We start from the raw sequence: 19952 nt of genomic DNA, 5'->3' as shown, positions 1-19952 counted from the left end.
TTTATTGATTGATTCTGCTTCTCCAGAGTTTCAAGCTGCATCAAGAAACACAAATACAAAAAGACTGTTAGTAATTCCATGATGTCTAAAAACAAACTCCCCCCCCCCCCTTTGTGTGGGGAAGCAAAAGCACTGTATTTATTCACTGTCCTTTTCTTTGGGAAACCATTAAGATCCTTCAAAGCCTGATCTCTGAATTCTTTATTTATTTAGATTTATATCCCGCCCTCCCAGCTAAGGCTGGCTCACAAACAGAATAAAACATACACAGCTCCTGAAGTACACAGACGTACAAAAGAAACCACAATCTGCTAGTGTTACAGGCCCACGGAAGTTATGAGGGCACAGCAGCATGTGCTGATGGCAGACAATCACAGCCACAACTATGTGGCAGCTTGGCGTTAAACGTGGAACCATAATGTGGCCAAAAGAATCAGGCCTCGCAGAGATAGGCCTCAGAACTATTTATTTGTAATTGTAGGTCAGGCAATAGTTAAAAAGAGGTATCCTTCTACACTCAAACCGAAGATTTTCATACTGAAATCCCCGTTCTTGGAGACTTAGGTTCCTAGGCCTAGAGATATTTGCAAGCTTCCAGCTGCAATCTCAAGTGGCACAGTTGAGAATGGCTGCTACTGCGTGATTTGCTGGTGGTGGAATAAGAGACCTGATGAGAATTGGGTGGCCTGTCTAAAGTACACAGCCTGGTCTTATATGTGAATAGCCTATAGATGCAGCTACACTGGTGCTAGGAGATACAAGGCATACTACAATAAGGGGATGGCTTTGAAGAGGCAATGTAATAGGACAGACCTTCCCTCTCTTTCCTTGCACAGGAACTGGCTCTAATTCCTGAAAGAACAAGCCCTTCTGAACCCTCACAGCTGGTATTTTTAAGACGAGGGCAAACAGTCTACTGATTTCAATGGCTGTTGACGGGAGTAATTCTCCATAGGACTATGCTGAAAACCTTGAATATCTAAAGTACTGCTACACGTGTAAAGGAATAATGGCTCCCCAAAGAAGCTGCCATTGTTAATGCATAGACTGACATACAGTATCCTGCAGAAATGTCCCTTTTTTGAGTCTTCAAGTTCAAGTGTGCAGTGTACAAGTTACTTTAAAAAGGCACAGTTTTGTTTACAATACAAATGAAAAATAATAACAGTTCCGGCAAAACTAATGAATTAACATTCAACACAGTGCAAGGCCCCACTTTTACAAGTTAATACATTTTTTTTAAAAAAGAAACCTATATAAAAAGTCAGACCTACTCACATACACATCATTTGAAATTTAATAGTCCAAGACTTCGAGGCACATAACAGGACTAGTAACATAAATATGCAAGATAACAAAAGTCAGATGCAATGCTGTATATGCAGTCATTCCTTCCAAAAGAACATTCTTTCCAGTACTAAGAACTGAAAATCTCAGTATGCAACAAGCCCCCATTTATCATAAAAGATACATGCTCCCATCGTTAGGAAACTCATCCTGTAACATAAAGCGAGGAAAAACTCAGTTCTCCCAACTAGGAGAGGTCTCAGCTTCAAACGCTCACTAGCTAGGAACCTATAACAAACAAGGGTGGGTGGGAACCTGACTTTCATTTCTGCTATTTCTGAAAATAAAAGAAAGTGGTTTATGAAAAGATGTCTAAGAACCTAGGCACACCTACTTTTCACTCCTTGATTTTGATTCAGCCTTCACCGAGGGATGCTTAGGCTCACGGTCAAATGCCAAGAGGTTCCTGAGTTTCAAAGGGCGTCCTGTGGTGTTTCTCCCCTCAAATACAAACTATGTTAACCATATGGGGCAGCTACAGAAATAAAGGGAGTTTGTATGTGCACACAAGAGGGGGGGGGCTAGGATTCTAAATTGTAGAAAACTGTAGTATTTGAAGTGAGGTTAAGATGGAAGGAGAGACACAGTGACACTAATACATCACTGAATCCACCGTTCACAACACAGAGTATCAGCATACTATCTGACTTCAACACACTCTACTGAGGTAAACACCAGTCCCTTCTGTAAAGGCTATTTCAGCCAGGCATTTTGAGAAGCTGTGAATTTCAGTTCCTTTTAACATCAAATAGCTTTTATTACTGGGGCCGATTAGGGGACACTTCTGAGATGACAGATTATGCTCATTGTTTGAACGTTGCAGTTTTAGATTTTAGGTCAAGCCCAATGTAAGTAAAAACATGCAGGGGACAGCAAGTCATCCAAATACTGTTCTACTCCCTACTTTCTGAGTTTGAAGGGTTTTTTGAAAATGAGATTGGATGAAGCTTGACAGGTATGATGCAAGTCTAGGAAAATGTATGGTCACATGGAATTGAGGCCTGATGATATATTGGGCTAAACTTATCATGACAGCAACCAGATCTTCAAGTAAGAATAAAGGAACTGTGATGCTCCTCCCAGGACTGAAAAGGAGTACATAACTTCTTGGGCATTATCTGGTGAAATGTAAGGGTGAAATGAACAACTGCCCCTCAAAAAATGCCATGTGGGGCTACCTTCTTGCCTTCTATGCAGAGTAGACTGTTGTGATGACAGGAACCACGCCTTTATCCCTCCAGCCCTTCCACAACAAGGATCATTTCAAATTTTTACCGGTGGGTTTAGATAAGATGGTTCCACTTGTGGTTGAATGCATGGTATGGCACACTTTCAGGAGTTATGATCTGGTTTCCAGGCTTCAAAACAGGAAGCATGGAAAGTTTTTTGCTGTTCTTCGCAGCTGGTAAAGAGAACACACGTTACTACTTCACCCACAAGGCTACTTCACATATTCCTGTGAGGTACCTCCTTTGTGTGTGATATGTGGTAAACCGCTTTGAATCAAAAACTGGAACACAACTGTGTGTGGTGGAGGGGAGTACATGACTCCTACCCTCTCTCCCCTCACACAGAATTGACTCCACATTAGCAGCCCAATGACTTATGGTCCCTCACATTTTAAACAGTTGCGTATGAGGATATACGGTATACACAGGTCACTGCACGTGTAGGGCTGACCCTGAGAAGTTTTTGTAACTACATTTGGACTACAATACAACTGAAGACTTCCTCCTCCATCTTGGTTAAAAACACCGATATAAAAAAAGAACTCATCCATCATTATTAAAAAAAATTCTAAAAAAGTCACACACGGGGGAAAAAACACCCAATCACACAAAGACTACTGTACTGATATGCTTCCAAGCCACAATTAAAATATTTCAAAGGCATTTTGTGATGCGCCGTTACATCAATGTGGGTTACAACCTAATGTAACACCTAGTGTTTGTATAGAAAAAACTGATAATTACCAGCCTAAAATTGCTCTTGCCTTCATTACCTACAAATAGTAATAGAGCAACGTTTAACCAATATTGTTTTTTAAGAAAGAGAAAGGGGGAAAAAAACCATTCCCAATGCCCTCAGTAATTATACTGGCGCTGGCAAGGCTGGTGAACAAACAATCCATGGTTCTTGATTTGCCGAGAGTAGCAATCCCTGGTAAGATTTTGGCGACGGAGGCAGTTTCTGTTCAGATATCGCCGTTCGCTGTGCTCTCTTATCCACTGGGAAGAGCGAAGGCTCTTGGCCCGTTCCAGAAAGCTTGAGTGGGTAGAAAACGATGCGATGTAGCAACGAACATGCTGGCCCAGTTCACTTGGGGCTTCCGTCCTAAAATTCAAAGCACAAGTACTGAGGTTAAGGTGTGACTATTGATTGGATGTTTACAGGGAGGCTGATGTGCAGGGGAGGGGCACAACTGGAAGTTCTGATTATGCTGGGCAGCGGACCCTCTTGGGCTCTGAGGATCAGTGGGGCAGCTTCAGGGCTTGGCACAGAAACAGCTGTTCAAAGCAAAGTTCTGGACAGTGAGAGAGAATCCTCCAAAATACATACTCTCTTCCAGGGCTCTTTTTGTAGAAAAAGTCCAGCAGGAACTCATTAGCATAATAGGCCACACCCAACAGCAGGAACTCATTAGCCTATTGGGCCACACCCCTGACAGCACGGCTCATTAGCACATTAGGCCGCACCCCCATGTTACCAGAAGTGTGGTTATCCAGCCACACCCACCTTTTGCTTGTTATTCTGTTTACCTTGTTTGTTACTCCTTTGCATGTTAGGCCACACACCCCTAATGTAGCCAATCCTAATGAGTTCCTGCTGTTGGGTGTGGCCTATTATGCTAATGAGTTCCTGCTGAGCGTGGCCAACTTGGGAGCCAGCCGGAACTCTGTTCCTGTGCGTTCCTGCCCAAAAATAGCCCTGCCATCCTAAACTACCTCACAGGGCACTTGTGAGAAGAAAAGAGTGTAGGAAGAGCCACAGGGTGAATGGCCACTGGGTGTTCTTCTTTGCACTAAGGTCACTGGGAAACTGATGGCTTCTGTAACAGTCAGAAGCCCATTCCATGTTTTATTTTAGTTCCAGGATACTAGAATCTACAGTACCTCCAGGCCAGGTTTTACTTATGGCTCCCTCTATGTTGGATCTAGGCAAGCTGATGTAAAGGACTGTGGTGAGCCTAATTTTTCTCCCTCATATTTGCTTTTTTTAGGGTTGCCAAGTCACAGACAGCAACCTCCAAGAGCCTTTTGGGGCAGAGACTGGTTTACTGATATCATGCTGGCATACTGACATCACTTCTATCAAAAACCAGAAATGATGTCATGACTTTGGGGGGGCACTCTACGGTTTGCAAAAACGTTATGGTTTTACCACTGAGTTTATAAACCTTAAGAGGGCCTCCCATTTTTCGATAGAAGTGATGTTGCACCAGTGCGTGCATCAAAATTTTTGAGCAATTTCCTCCTGCTGGAGCTTTAGTCACTGGAGGGCAGGAGATCTCTCACCACCAGCAAGAAGCTGGTCATTAAACCTATAGCCCACCCTCCCCACATTGTCGGCTCGGGGCAGGTAACAACATATATGGATCTGTAATTAACGCAGATTTACAATTTTAAAAACATATTACAATAATCAATTTAAAATCCATAAAATCATCATCCTTATTTCACTAAAAACCTCAGCATTAAAACAACAACATGCCTCAATGGCAGATAATGTGGTCCCAGACTGGCTTCCAGGGTCTGCAGTCACGGGGGGGGGGGGGGGGGCGCAGAGTGGAGCAAGTGGTTACGAACTTGTACCAAAATGCAGAAATGCTGAGCCAGCAAGATGCAGTTTTTAGGAGCCTAATTCCTGCAGGGCCCTGATCTCATATGGTAGTTCATTCCACCAGGCAGGGGCCAGGGCCGAAAAAGCCCTGGCCCTAGTTGAGGCAAGTCAGACATCCCTTGGGCCGGGGACTGCCAGGAGATGTTGATTGGCAGAACATAATGTTCTACAGGGCTCATATGGGGAGAGGCGGTCTCGAAGATATGCAGGCCCCTGGCCATATAGGGCTTTAAAGGTAAACACCAATACCTTGAAACGGATCTGGAATTCAATAGGCAGCCAGTGCAGGTCATGCAGCACCGGGCAGATATGTGCCCGCACAGACTGCAACATCAGCGCCCGTGCCGCCGTGTTCTGCACTAGCTGCAATTTCCGGAGCAGGGAAGGCCCACATAGAGAGAATTACAATAATCTAATCTGGAAGTGACCGTTGTGTGGATCATTGCAGCCAGACCGTGGGGGGTGAGATATGGAGCCAAGTGACTGACCTGACTCAGATGAAAAAAGGCAGACCTGGCAGTAGTGGTGACCTGGGCCTCCATAGTCAATGAGGCATCCAGGAACAATCCTAGGCTCTTCACCTTCAGTGCCGGCACCAACGGAGCCCCGTCAAAGGCTGGTAGGCCAATACTCAATCCCAGACCCCCACAACCCAGGTGCAGGACCTCCGTCTTTGTTGGGTTCAGTTTCAGTCTGCTCTGTTGTCGCCATCCAGCCACAGCTTGTAACACCTCATCCAAATGTTCAGAGGCAGAGTCTGGGTGGCCATACATCAGTAGATAGAGCTGGGTGTCATCCGCATAGTGGTGAGAACCCACCAAATACCTCCAAATAATCTGGGCAAAGGGTGCAATATAGATCTTGAATAAAATTGGTGAGCGGACTGCTCCCTGTGGCACCCCACATCTAAGTGAGTGCCACTGAGACAACGCCCCCCCCCCCCAGCAGCACCCTCTGTCCCTGATCTTGGAGAAAGGAGGCCAGCCACTGTAAGGCTAGTCCCCATATCCCTACATCGGCAAGGCAGATATTTCCTGAGTAACTGAATCTTATTTCTACCAACAGACTCACATGACTGGCTCCCACAGGCTCTCTCCATCTGGTCACCATATCTCAAAAAGGACACTGCAGAGCTGGAAAAAGTACAGAGGAGGGCAACCAAGGTGATTAGGGAATTGGAGCACCTTCCCTATGAGGAAAGGCTGAAGAGTCTGAGACTTTTCAGTTTAGAAAAGAGATGACTAAAGGGTGACATGATAGAGGTTTAACAAATTATGCATGGGGTGGAGACAGTTGACAAGAGAAATTGTTCTCCCTCTCTCAAAATACTAGAACACTGGCATCCAATGAAACAGATGGGCAGTAGTTTCAGGACAGACAAAAGGAAATACTACTTTACATAGAGTGATTAAAATGTGGAATTCGCTGCCAGAGGATGCAGTGATGTCCACAGAAATAAAAAGTTTTAAAAGGGGACTGGATTCATGGAGGATGAGTCTATCAATGGCTACTAGCCATAGTGACTGAGGGGAACCTCCACATTCAGAGGCACTAAACCTTTGAATCCCAGAACCAGGAGGTAACATCAGGGGAAGGTCTCAGCCTCTATGCTCTGTTGTTGGCCCTCCAGAGGAACTGGTTGGCCACTGTGTGAGACAGGATGCTGGACTAGATGGACCACTGGTCTGATCCAGCAGGGCTCTTCTTATGTTCTTATGACATAAAAAGTCTCCATTGTGAAGAAACAAGCTCCTTTGAAAACAACTGTGCATAAAATTAGCCTCTTTTTTATTTTATCCTTTATATTTGACACTTGTCCTATCCTGTACTGGGTGTTTGGACTCAGACAAGACGTTTTAATGAAAACGTGTTTCCGTAACAAATTAGGAGGGAACTTTGAATAGCTGGCAGCCATTTCTACTGATGCTTATTTTCTGAAATTATAACACGTTAACTACAGATTTTGGCATTTGGGGCCTTTCTCATTTTTGTAGGCCATGAGGAATTGTTCTTCCATTTCACTCTAGTAATGGTCCCCACAGGTACTCAGTCAATATTAGCATGGCAGGACTTCTCCCCTACTTTGCCTAGAACCGTATAAGCCCTGTGAATTGGCAAGGCATTTCTAGTGCTGAAGACGTCAGATTAACGGGGCTTTATCCTTCCAGGTCAAAGTGCAGGGGCAGGAGGACCCAACAGCTAGGTAAATTACAAGCTCCTGGAGCACAGGGGAGGTCCAGCAGCTATGGACTGATACAGAGGGGGTGCCTTGGCCTTCCCCTCACTGATAGGCCCTCACCAGATGGAAGACGGGCAACAAATACTAAGATCTAGATGGCATGGAATGGCATAGGATTGCTGTATTAGGATTCTCACAATGAAGAGGAGTCTGTGATGTGAGGCGGGTATTCCATTCTGAAGTGGTAGTTTCCTTCTCTCACTAGTAGTACAGGTAGTACATACCTGACCTGCTGTTTCCTAATAGAGTCCCACAGTACCAGGGAGCGTGTGTGTACTAGATGTGACAGATCTAATCTTTCAGCAGTAGGCCTCATTGGATGAACACACATGAAGATGCCTTATACCAAGACAAACCATTCAAGGTCAATATTGTCTACTCTGACTGGGTCTCTGGAAATATATCCTCTGCTACCAGATTCTTTTAACTGGAGACGTGAGAGATTGAACTTTCTACCACTGAGCCATGGCCCCTCTCCAGTACTTTCACTTCCGCATACACAGTGAACCACTTTTTGAGTACCCATCTCCACTGAACTTGTCCAAACGAAGGATTTCACACCCTGCATGTTGTTACCTTCAGCTACCAAGAGGACTTACCTAGGACTGCTTGCATCATGAGGTTCCTCTTCTGCTTCCTCTTCCTCCTCATCACCACAGCTAGCCTTGTTGAGGCTGTGGCAGGTATTATGGACTGCATACACAGACATGCTGGGATGTTCAATCAGAAGGTTCTCCAGCGGGCTGGTTTCCACTTTGATAGCAGTCAGGCCACCAGCAGTGAAACATGGAGGTGGCGTGATAAACCAGCTCTCTTCCATGGGACACGAGTCAAACTGGATAAAGCACGACTCACTGGCATCAGCCAAACTCTCCAAAGAAGTAGGCAGACAAGAGAAGACAGGAGAATGGTCAACAGAGGATGCATCAGGGATGTCACTTTCTTCTTCTTCAACTGTGGAGAAGTTCGTGCAAGTGTCTAGTGAAGGCCATGGAGACAGATGAGAAGTTCAGGTGGGAAAACGTTGATGGAAGTGGCCAGAGATCAGATGGTTTACAAGAAACAACAATGTAGGGTGCAGAAGAGAGAAAGAGAGGGAGAGAAAAGGTATCACCACAATGCACAATCATATGCTACTATAACTACATATTTAGGGATAACAGCATGATAGGCACTGTACAGAATACAGAAATTGTTTCATGCATTTGGATGTTTATACAATTCAAAAGATTTGGGACCGGATCTAAATGTTCCAGACTTCTAGTGGTTGAAGTTCCTCTGGCCACAAGCAAGAGGAAGGCTCCACCATGAAACAGAACTGAACCTCCCTTGTTCCCGGAGTGAAGCCCATCCCCCCGCTCCTTCGAGAAAATGGCCTAGGTTAGCATCTGAACGAGGCAGCCCTTGCCTCAGAGAGTTTATAATCTACACCAGTTGAACAAGATTGGAGAAGAGGAGAAAGAGCTTCCAAGTGTTCAAAGTCCTTCATGTACATTATCTCCCCCACGAGCCTTACAAGGATCCTGCCATGTAGGTTGGTATTATCATAATCTCTGTATTAGAGATGAGGGACGGAGGCCAAGAATGCAGTGGGTTGCGTAAGGCCTCTAGCAAGCCTGCAGCTGAGGAAAGGGCTGAACCAGGGGCTTCCCAAAGCGTAGCTTGGCCTTTTAGCCGCTACCCTATACCAGTTCTCTGAAAGCTAGAAGTCCTTCACTGTCCCAGCTTATGTGTTTTATTCCTTTCTTATACAAACTCACATTTTGCTCACAACCACCCCTGTATATGAAAATCTCTCCTTATTCTTTCGTGCTCTAAAAAAAAAATTACATGTGGGCAGTTATCTTACCTATGAAGTCCACCAGAATCCATTCCTCTTCTTCTTTCTCGCTGAACTCTGGCTCTTGGCTGGGGAAATTATTGATTTCGCCCACAAACATATTATTCAGCCTCTGGAACATTAGTAAGGCAATAAACAAGATTCTGGCAAGGACTTCTTCGTATCCAAGGGTTAAGGTGTAGGGCTCAAGCCAAAGACACAGGTAGGAGATTAAAGTGCAAAGAGGCTTTATCAGCTTAGGCACAGAACACGGGGAGTCATGATTTGTAAACAGTTGCTACAAAACCCTGCAAAGAAGATGGGAAAGTCTTAATGATATATACAGGCAGGCACTCCACATACTACCTGGAAGCAAAATCAGAAGCACCACCAAGTGTACGCTCATGAGGGGTCTGCAGCCATTTCTCCCTTGGCTAAGCACACCTGTATAATGCACATTTATCTCATTCACAGACTACATTTTTAGGGCCATGCCCCAACAATGTTAATGTGTGAACAGGCCCAGGCTAACTAGAGAATGCTCACTCGTCATGTTTATATAAAAGTGTTTTTGCTCATTCAAAATGACACTGTTTTTCACTTGCCCAGAGCAATATGTGCTTCCTCATTGCTCAAACACTAATCTTCTTATCTTTGGCTACTGCTGGTACATGGCCAAGATGTTGTGAATTACTGCCAGATACGCAGCATGATTTCCTCATGTATGCCTGGTACTTTTCTACCCAAGCAAGAAAAAAAAAATTAATCCTTCTTTGAAAGATCTTTGGCTAGAAGCTGGCTAGGTAAGGCGATGATTGTGAAATTCAGCGTGAACTCTGGGTCTACATCAAACAAGAGTTGATCCTCATGATCAGACTCTAGGAGGAAGAGCAGAAGAAAATGCATTTAGTATGAAACCAGAGCCAAGCACTGCTGGATATGAGCACACCACATACACTGGGGTACCAATATCCATGTTCTGACTGTGGTCGAAAGAGCAGTCTGGTGACCCCCGCAGGGTTTTCAAGACAAGAGACAATCAGAGGTGGCTTGCCATTGCCTGCCTCTGCATAGCAACCCTGGACTTCCTTGGTGGTCTCCCATCCAAGTACAAACCGAGGCCAAACCTGCTTAGCTTCTGAAATCTAACAAGATCGGCCCAGACAGGGCCATCCAGGTCAGGACTAGAGCACAACCATCCTCTTCTGCCTCAAGCACCATGAAATGTAGACTCCACAGTCCTAGTTAAGCAAAATATGATGAATTGGATGAAGCCAATAAATACAGTCAGAATCCTTCCCTTTAAGAGTACCATATCACAGCAGAGCCCCTATCTTACGGTGGCCTGCCTCCTCTTCGTCCCATACCAGCAGTGCTTTTATCTTCACAACTGTTTCCTTCCAAATGCTACGGAGTCAAACCCTGTCAAGTGTGCACTCAGTGACAAATCCAAGTCGCCTGTCATGTAATGTACAAAGCAGCCTTAGAGGGGAGAGGGGATGTTATTAAAGCCACAGTTGCAGGGAGCCCATTGTAATCCTAAACACAGTTACAGTCTTCTAAGCCCATTGACTGCAATGAACTCAGAGGGATGTAATGTAACTCTGCTTAAGATTTCATTGTAAATTTTATAGCGAAATGATGCCTCCACACTTTTCTTAATGCGGGTAAGTACAAGTATTAGATGTGCTAGAAAGAGAAGCAAAAACCCCCAACCTGAATGTTCAAGGAGGATTCCTGATTATCTGTGTTATTATTCCTTTACTAGGAGTTGCTGTTGGCAATATAGTAATCTAGGTATGGATATCCTGTGTTCTACTGGAGTATCCTAACATTTTGGAAATTGCTGTATTTTTACCATGTTCCCCCCTTCTTTGTGTAACTTTGACGTTACAATTTCATACATCGGCGACATGAGTGTTACCAGAAGAGGGCAGAGGAGGGCCAGTTTTAAACTACAATTCACACCACCTTTTTTTATCTGCCAGGGCACTGTAGAACAGTCTTCTGCACAAATAACACTGCTTTAAAACAGTGTTTCCCAGCCTCTGGGTTGGGACCCAAAAGTGGGTCACGGGCCAGTCCTCCATAATGGCCACCCCTGCCCTTTCCATTGCTGTCTTTTGTATTTTGGAAACCAAGATCTGAACCTGGAAACCAGGATCTTCCATGTCCTACGTTAGTTGATATTTTCTCTTCACTGCATACACATGTTGATCAAGTAAAATGTGTTTTGATGGTTACCAGAGCAAGTTTCTTAGAATCTTAGGAGGTATTAGAGGGAGAGGCTGGTCAAAGGCTGTGTCTGTCAGAATGCCACTTCCTTGGGGTTCATAGCGGGGGCAGAGCCTGTGTCCTTTGTGTGTTGCTTCTTAAGTTTCTCAAAAGCATCTGGTTGGTCCCTGTAGAATATGGAATGTCGAACTAGATGGGTGCCAAGGTCATAGTTTGCTTAGGGCTCCCCAAATCTTTGGGCCAGCTTTGGACGTGTCATCATACTAAGTAAATTTGGGCTTTGAGAACCACTGCTTTAAAATAATCAGGGAGGTGGTGGCACTGAACTGCCTGCATGCTGATACTGAGGCATGTGGGCGCTCACACTGAGAACATACAGCAGCCAGAGACGTCAGACGTGTAATGACACATTGTAAAGCAAAAAGGTGCAAGTTGGAATGATTTATAATTTTTAGGCTACTGTGTTCAAAAATTCTCATAGGTATTTCAGAATTAAAGGAGGGGGTACATTTCACACTCATGCCCAAAAAGCTAGAATTGCCCGCCGTCAAAAAGAATTTTTTCCTATACTGACTCCACAAGTCACTGTTCTATGCCTCCTGACTAGAAATGAATGTTCTCCTGTCACAGTGGTTTCTCAGTGGAACAGGCTTCCTCAGGAGGGTGCTGGGTCCTCCTTCTTTGGAGGTTTTTAAGCAGACACTAGATGGCCATCCAACCACAATGCTGATTCTGTGAACTTAGGCAGCTCATGAGAGGGAGGGGAGGAGTCAGTGCTTGGATCTTGTGGGCCTTTCTTACACGCCCAGGGTAATGTTGATCAACACATTTGGGATCAGGAAGGAATTTTCCTCCAGGCCAGATTGGAGGTTTTTTGCCTTCCTTTGGGAAGGAGGGTCACTGAGGGGTAGTTGTGAACTTCCTGCATCGTACAGGAGGTTGGACTAGATTACCCTTGAGGTCCCTTCCAGCTCTATATTTCTATGTGTAGCTTTACACAGGGGTTAGCCAGATCCATGGAGGAGAGGTCAAGGGCTGCTAGCCGTGGTGACAGAAGGGAGTCTCCGTGATCAGAGGTTGCTAATCTCTAAATACCAGAGCCAGGAGGCAACATCAGGGTACGACCTTAGCCTCTGTGCCCTACTTGCTGGCTGTCCTGAGCAACTGGTCGGCTGCTGTTTGAAACAGGATGCTAGACTGGCCAGTGGTCTGATCCAACAGGTCTCTTCTTATGAGCTAGCCCACAGTAGTGACTCCTAGAGACAAAAGGCAATCTGAGGAAAGCCAACAACCTATCACCCTGCAACAGGAGCCACTGATGAAATCACATCCAGTGTATGAGTGTCCATCCATCCATCCATCCATCCACCCGCAAAACCACTCCTCCCCAACAGAGGCTGTTCTCAAAAAAGCCAGGCCAACCTCTGAACCCATGCAGAGATGAAGTAGGTAGCTGCTCTGGAAGCAGATGTTTTGGACTGCGGGGAGCCTTCCCTCATTTATTTCTTGACGTACACGGCTTTGGAAATTGCTGTTCTGCCATTGCACGATACGTCTGTTTGCACAACACAGCAATTTTTTTCTTTTGCTTCAGGTCCCAAGCCAATGGAAATTGAAGGCTGAACAAAATGAGTTTGTTCCAGGGAGGAGTACTCCCCCCCCCTTTGCACATGCTGATGGAAGTTCTCAAAACGCACAGCCTCACCTTTCCCAATCATTGCCATACATGGCCTCTCTGAACTCTTGTGTTGATTCTCAGTGATAAAAGGAGTCTTTTTTTCTCCTCCTGCTGTTTGGTCAGCTTCGGGCATGCAACCAGCTGTTGTCATGCTTGCAGGCTCCCTCTCTCATGTGCAGTGCATGACTGAAGGCTTCCAAAACCAGGAAACCTGATTCCAGTTTTTTTCCAAGACAGCCAGATGCAAGGGGGCTGAACCATTTCGAGTTCCCACCAACCAGGACTCTAAAATCCAGAACCCTAGTTCATGTGGGGAGGAGGGGGGAATCAAGCTCCCAACTTGTTTGTTTGAGCCACCTGAATCCAGCCCCAGACACGTTAAAGCAGAGTTGGGAAGAAAAAGGAATGAACCACCCTTACATTTTCACTGTCCACCCCCCACCTCTGCTTCTCCTTACCATTTCGTACTAACAATCTCTGTGAGGTTAGGCTCAGAAAGACAGAGTAAGAATCTCTGCAGAGCTTCATACCCAAATGGGAATTTGAACCCAGATTTCACGGGCCTAAGGCCAACACTTTAGCCTCTGGTACACATCTGGAGAAGCAGTGCCCCTTTATAAATATGCTTTGGATCTCTACAGCTCTTCTTCTGCCTTTCCTTGCCATTAGAACCTCAGCCGCAGAGAGCAGCATCACATCTTTGGGGTACACAAAAGAAGACCAGAAGAGGTAAAGCCATTTATTTAATGCACTGCTCCTGAAATCTTTATCCATTTTTCCAACCTCAAACGCTTCCCCAGTTTTTTAACTCTGGCCCCTCCCACCCTCTAAAAAAGTGCCAGCCCCTGTAAAAAGACACCAATGGAGAAAGATTCTCAGGCTCGGTTGAGTCCCCAGGAGAAAGGACTCTCAAGGACTGTGCCAGCCGTCTGCATGCCTTTCTATATAGAGTGGCCTCCTTTTTAGAGGGACAGGGGCTCCCTGCCTTTCATAGCTGCACGGCAGGCGGAATCTTTCCCCATCCTGGCCACGCAGCTGTTCATTGCTGCCTTCCCTGTAGCAGATACAGACACACGACAGAGACCCTGTCCATAAAAATGGTGGTACAAAGAGAGAGCCCCCGTCTGCAAGAACAGTGGCTGTCCTGTTTCTCATAGGGCTTCATCACACATGAATCAAGATCCGTGTCTGGATCCTCAGGAGTGGCAAACGGCAACCGAAGGGGACCCATGGACATGGGGGAAAGGGAATGCAACTGTTCTCCCCAATGATGTTTCCCTAACCACTGGTTTCCACTTCTGCACTCCTGGTCCTACTGCATTGTTTATTGGAGGTCTTTTCTGTCTGACGAGAGCCAGCGTGGTGTAGTGGTTAGTGTTGGACTAGGACCTGGGGGATCCAGGTTCGAATCCCCACTCGTGCCATGGAAGCTCACTGGGTGACTCTGGGCCAGTCACGCTCTCTTGGCCTAACCTGCCTCGCAGGGCTGTTGTGAGGATAAAATGGAGGAGAGGAGAATAATGTCAAGTCAAGTTTTATTCATATGGTTCATGACCAGCACAAAATCAGTGATGTAAACCACAATGGGTCCCCATTGGGGAGAAAGTGAGGTATAAATGAAAGAAATAAATACATTTGTCAGATTTTGTAATCCACCTTGAGTGTCAGTGGAAAAAGCAAGCTACAAACGAAGGCCCTGGCTAGTATTTGGATGAGACACCTCCAAGGAATAGCAGAGTTGTGACACAAAGGCAGGCAATGGCAACTGTTGTGCATTCAACCTTTGAACGTCTCTTTCCTTGAAAACCCTACAGGGTTGCCATAAGTCACGGGGTTGCCATAAGTCAACGGTGACTTGACAGCACTTTCCTCCACCACCATAAATGAAGTTAATCACTGAGGAAGCCACACACTTAACACATCCACCCTTTCCCACTGCTTCTGCCCTGCTCCATATGCTCCCCCTCCCCCAAGCTGCTTTTCGCAGTTCAGTTCCATGTCTAAGGATCTTCATGTGGACTCCCTCCCAGCATCAGTCATGGTTTGGCTCAAAGGGTCCTTGGTATTCTCACCCATGAGGACAGACAGGCCCATCTCAAAGATGCTGCCATTGGATCAGAGACAGTGTAGTCGGGACACGGTGGAGGAAGCACAGCCTGAATGGTCAGGTGCCCCCAAGGCTCCCCCAGCCCTCGGACATCACTCACAATGGATTCAGACCTTCAGAGAAGCCGATGGTGCAGTCCTCCTACAGCTGTGCCACAGTAAAATTCACATAAAGGGCTATTGTTGAATGCTTCATCCCCCCCACAAACACACAATAAAAACTTCCATACATGCAAAAGACATGTTAGTCACCTGCATGTCTAGAAGGGTTATGGGGGGGGGGGGCTAGCAGAAGGCTAAGGCTTGATCTCCTCTCTCTCTGGCATGTGAACTTTCTGTACTAAGGGATTTACCACCTCGCTGCATGTTTAAACCAGTCTTTAGAAGACCTATTATTATTTCATTTGGAAAAAGACCTGTTGCAGGAATATGAAATAAGAGTATCTTCTGGGTAAACAAGTTTAAAAAAAACAACAACACACCAACCAAGCCTTGTGAACGTTATGTTGTCCAGAATTTCAAATGCAAGGTTAAAAATTTCCACTCGCAAAAATTCTAGGCCAAGTAGTCTCAGAGACTGTACCAGATTAAGCAGTGTATGGGCTTCCAGGTGGGTGACTCAGATTTGGGGGAAATGATGAAAAACAAACACAGAGGAACAATTGCCTAAGAGCACAGACTTGTGCAAAAGTAAATACTTGTGAAATGCAAAAGGATAATTACCCTCTGACTACCATCCTCTCCTGAAGAAAACAAAGAAAAGGTGGCTGGCTGGATGAAAACTCCCTTCCTCCCCCTCCCCCTAACCAACACTGATCATCTGCTAAGAGTCAGGGGAAGGATGGGTGCATCTCCCTGCTGCACAGATGTGGCCATTAGGAGTATCCCACCAAGATCATTAGGTGGCGCAGGAGCCCTGCACGCACACCCCAGCAGCTGGACAGCAGCTTCCACACAAAAAAAGAGATTTCCCCCAGACAACAACATATTTATGCTCCCAGGCCAACTTATTAGTTGACTCAGCAAGACATGTTCCTCTGGCAGCTTCCCAAAAATCATGTCCTTACTCCAACAATTACCTTCATGGATAGCCTCCTCCAGGTCCTCCCATAGCAAGAGATCTCATTCTATGAAAGCAACATTGATTTAATTGTTGCAGGATACAGCAGCTTTCCTTCAAAGCCTCTATCTGAAAGACCGCCTCCGCGCATATGAATTTACCCTCTTTATCCTAAGGCAGGGCTGAGGATTGTCTTCAGCTGGAGGGCTGCACCAGGGCTTCCCCTTCCCCTCATTTTTTAGTAAGACCCACTGACTGAAATGGGAATTCTGTGTAAAGATGCACAGGACTGTATTGCTTCTTTCTTATTCAATGTGGTTTACTTCCAGGCAAGCATGTGTAAGACTGCAGCCTTTGGGCTGAGTTCAACACAAGGCAAAAGGACTTGCATGCAGAGATGGAACCTTCTGCATGTGCCCTTCCCCAGGTGTTGTGCCGGCATGCTAATTAGGCACAGGTGGCTGCTATGCAGGCGCTGCAGCCCAGTTCAAAAGCGGTCCTTGGCTCAGTTGGGGCGCAGAGTCTCACATGCAAGTTCTTTTGCCTCACGTTTTGATTAACCTTAAGCCTGCAGTTTTAGACACACTTACCAAGAAGTAAACCATGCTGAATAAGTTCCTTAATGCACTGTTGCATTATCTTTACCCAGAAGTCACGTTTTAGTCAACGGGGCTTTCTCCTAGAGAAGAGTTCTTAGGACTGACTGCCTGTGTAGTATACTGGGAGGCCCCAGAAATCACTTTTCCAGAGGCACACACTCTCGAGCCTGACCTACCTCATAGGGTTGTTGTGAGGATAAAATGGAGGAGAGGTGAAGGAGGTAAACTGCTTTGGGTCCCCACTCATGAAGTAAATAAATCAATAACTGCAGCCTAGATTAAGCTGGTTAGCCAAGTGAGGCTTGTTTCTAAGTAGGCATGTACAGGATTAGGCTGTACATGGTTTGGAATCACAGGGCCCGGCTTTATTCCCAAAATGTACTGAGTGGTTATAGTCTGATTATATATCTCGGGGGCTCCCATCCCTCCTTGTAAAGCTCTCTACCCCACAACAGAGCGGGCCCATGAGCCAGGTGACCTGGCTTGCCCTGGCCCCATGAGTCACAGCTCCTGTTTTGATCGACAGGGCGGCTCTTCCCTGGGCGGCGCCGCCGCCTGGCTGCTCCACTGAGGTTAGTCACACCTGCAAGAGTGTCCAAGATCCTCCCGGGAAAGAAAGGAGGGGAAAGAGGGAGGGAAACGGAAAGGAGGAGGAGGAAGCCTCGGCACAAAGGCGGTCCCTCGGCGCTGTCACCAAAACAGGATATGCAAAGGAGGCGGCAACCCGATCTCCTGCCAGGCCCCTTGGGCGGATCAGGACCCCTGGCTCCTCCTCGGCCGGCCCCCTCTAGGGGGCGGGCGAGGGCAGACACAAAAGTGGGGTCAAACTGAGAACGCCGCCGGTCGCGGGTGGGCAGGGGAAAGAGAGGCTCCGCAGCAACCACGCGCGCCGCCGCCGCCGCCGCCGCCACTGGGACCCAGCAGAGCCTCGTCCTGTTGCGAGTCGAGGCCAGATCCTGCGCGGGCCGGGGAAGAGAGGGTGGCGGGCGAGCTTGGAAAGAGGGGCTGGGGGGTGAGCTGCGTCCAGCCAGAGAGCGACCTTCGCCCCGCGGTCTCTCGGCAAAGGGACTTTCCCCGGCGGCCAGCCCTGCACGCACCTAGGCAGAGCGACCGTCGTCAAATTCCGCACCCTTCTTCTGTTACAAAGCTATAAACTCTGCGCCTGCGGCTATTATTCTGCACAACAGGGAGACGACGCCGGGATCCGCAAGCGGCTTCACGTCACGGAAACCGAGCCCCGATCCGATTTCGCTGGGTTTAAAATATTTTCCCCTAAAGTTCCATTATTATTATTATTTAAAAAACGGTATTGAAATTGGAAAGGGATTTACTTCCAAGCAACTGGGACCGAAACGGGTGATTGCACTGAAAGTCTTTTCCCACCAGAGTTCTCCCGGAGCAGCCCACTAAAGTAAGCGAGATTACACAGGCGATGACCATAGTCTCGAACTGCAACTCCCAAACGCGTTCACTGGATGTAGCGGGGTTTATGCCTGCGCAAGCATGCTTAGGATAGGGCTGCTGGCAAAACTGCGCCACAACAAGTGGTTTGTGCAATGCAATAGGAAGACGCCTCCGAGCGAACTCGGAGTGGGACCTCCCTTTCAACGGGGATGGGAGTCTCTGCTATTAGACAGGTTTAGCAGCTCCCTAACTTCTTCCTCCTTTATGAACACAACTTAACACAGAGACGAGGCGACTCACAGAAGTTCGTGGAACGGGGGAAAAAACAGGGAGGGGGGAGTCAGGAAGCGACGCTGCCTGGAGCTCCGCCTGTTTCTCCTGCCCGCAGCCGAATATAAAAACACCCAAGTTTATAAAAGGTGGTGATGGAAATCCCCCGCCGGCTCGTCCAACTCGGCAAAGGTGCCCTGGAGAGCCATCCTTTTGGCCGCGCCAGCAGAACATGCCCGGGCACGCGCTGAGCGCAGCGCCGTGCACTTCGGCTTCGCTGTGGCAGGCAACTGCCGGAGTACGGAAGGCAGCGGCGGCGGTAGCCTGTACTCACCTTACTAGACAACCGAACCTGGGCGGCAGCTATTGAGGTAGATGCAGGGAACGAGGCGCCGCTCCCCTAAGCTGTGGCTCCCGGACTCCCCAGGTCCTGTTGCATCGGCCCGTCTGCGCTGGGCGCTGAGTCTTTTGTTGTTATAGAATCCAGCGAACAGCTGATCGGCCGCGGCCGCCCCTGGCCCCGCCCCGCCTCCCTCCTTCCCTCCCGCGGGGGGCCGGGCTAGAGCCCCAGCAGCACCAATGTGAGCCTGGCGGTGCTCGGGACCGCGCCGGGACAGGCTGTCACTAACGCACGTGATCCACAGAGCAAGACGAGAATGCAGCCGGGAGCAAGCCTGGGCAACAAAAGGCGAGAGGGGGAGAGAGAGGAGAGGGGGGGGGAGAGATGAAGCGCAAAGGAAGGGGGGGGGGATGAGGTGCAAAGGAAAAGAACTGGAGTGAAGCAAAGTGTGGAAATGGGAGCGTAAAGGGGACGAGCCAGGAACTGCTAGGCTCTTGTTTATTCCCTCTCTTGCGCTGTTTAAAATAATTCAGCCCCACCGCCCTTTATCCTAAGGCAGGGCTTCGGATACTTCAGAACACACGGAAGTTTCTCTGCATACGCGCATCGCTGAGCTCTTGAGCTTGGTCGCCCGAGACTAGAGCTTGTTTTGTTCACACAGGAATACCGACTTCTTCAACTGTTTTTATGCTTAATAAAATATTAATATTAAAAAAAGGAATTTATGAAATACTATGTGTTTTCCTCGGTACTTCTATAATTTAATTACTTATTATTTATGTCATTTATAGTTCAGCTTCCTCACTGAGACTCAAGGCAGATTACACAGTGTAAGTCAATAAGATGGGACATCCAATAAGTAATAGGGTCAGGATATGGGAATTAAAACCAAGGCGAAAACCTGGAACTAAGCTGAAACAAAGCATAATTATTAACTTGGCAGTCCAGAAATCACATAAAAGAATAATACAGACAGCAACAGATAGTAGGTACTATATACAGTAGTATAGTCTGC

At 47.0% G+C, this 19952-nt stretch overlaps 1 protein-coding gene across 1 annotated transcript; it reads right to left on the bottom strand.

Annotated features, from left to right (window-relative positions):
• TP53INP1 (tumor protein p53 inducible nuclear protein 1) lies at window positions 1–19096 on the bottom strand. Its single transcript, XM_015409869.1, has 4 exons — window positions 18932–19096; window positions 9276–9553; window positions 8026–8404; window positions 1–3681 (listed from the first exon to the last, which is right to left on the bottom strand). Exons 2-4 carry the CDS (start codon window positions 9385–9387, stop codon window positions 3432–3434), a joined length of 741 nt encoding a protein of 246 aa, XP_015265355.1. The 5' UTR covers window positions 9388–9553; window positions 18932–19096; the 3' UTR covers window positions 1–3431.
• Window positions 19097–19952: the final 856 nt, after the last annotated feature.

The sequence above is a fragment of the Gekko japonicus genome, unplaced genomic scaffold (genome assembly GCF_001447785.1).
Source record: "Gekko japonicus isolate JY-2015 unplaced genomic scaffold, Gekko_japonicus_V1.1 scaffold47, whole genome shotgun sequence".
NCBI lineage: Eukaryota > Metazoa > Chordata > Lepidosauria > Squamata > Gekkonidae > Gekko > Gekko japonicus.
Note: the sequence above shows the minus strand (reverse complement) of the source record. Positions and strands in the feature narration are given on the sequence as shown.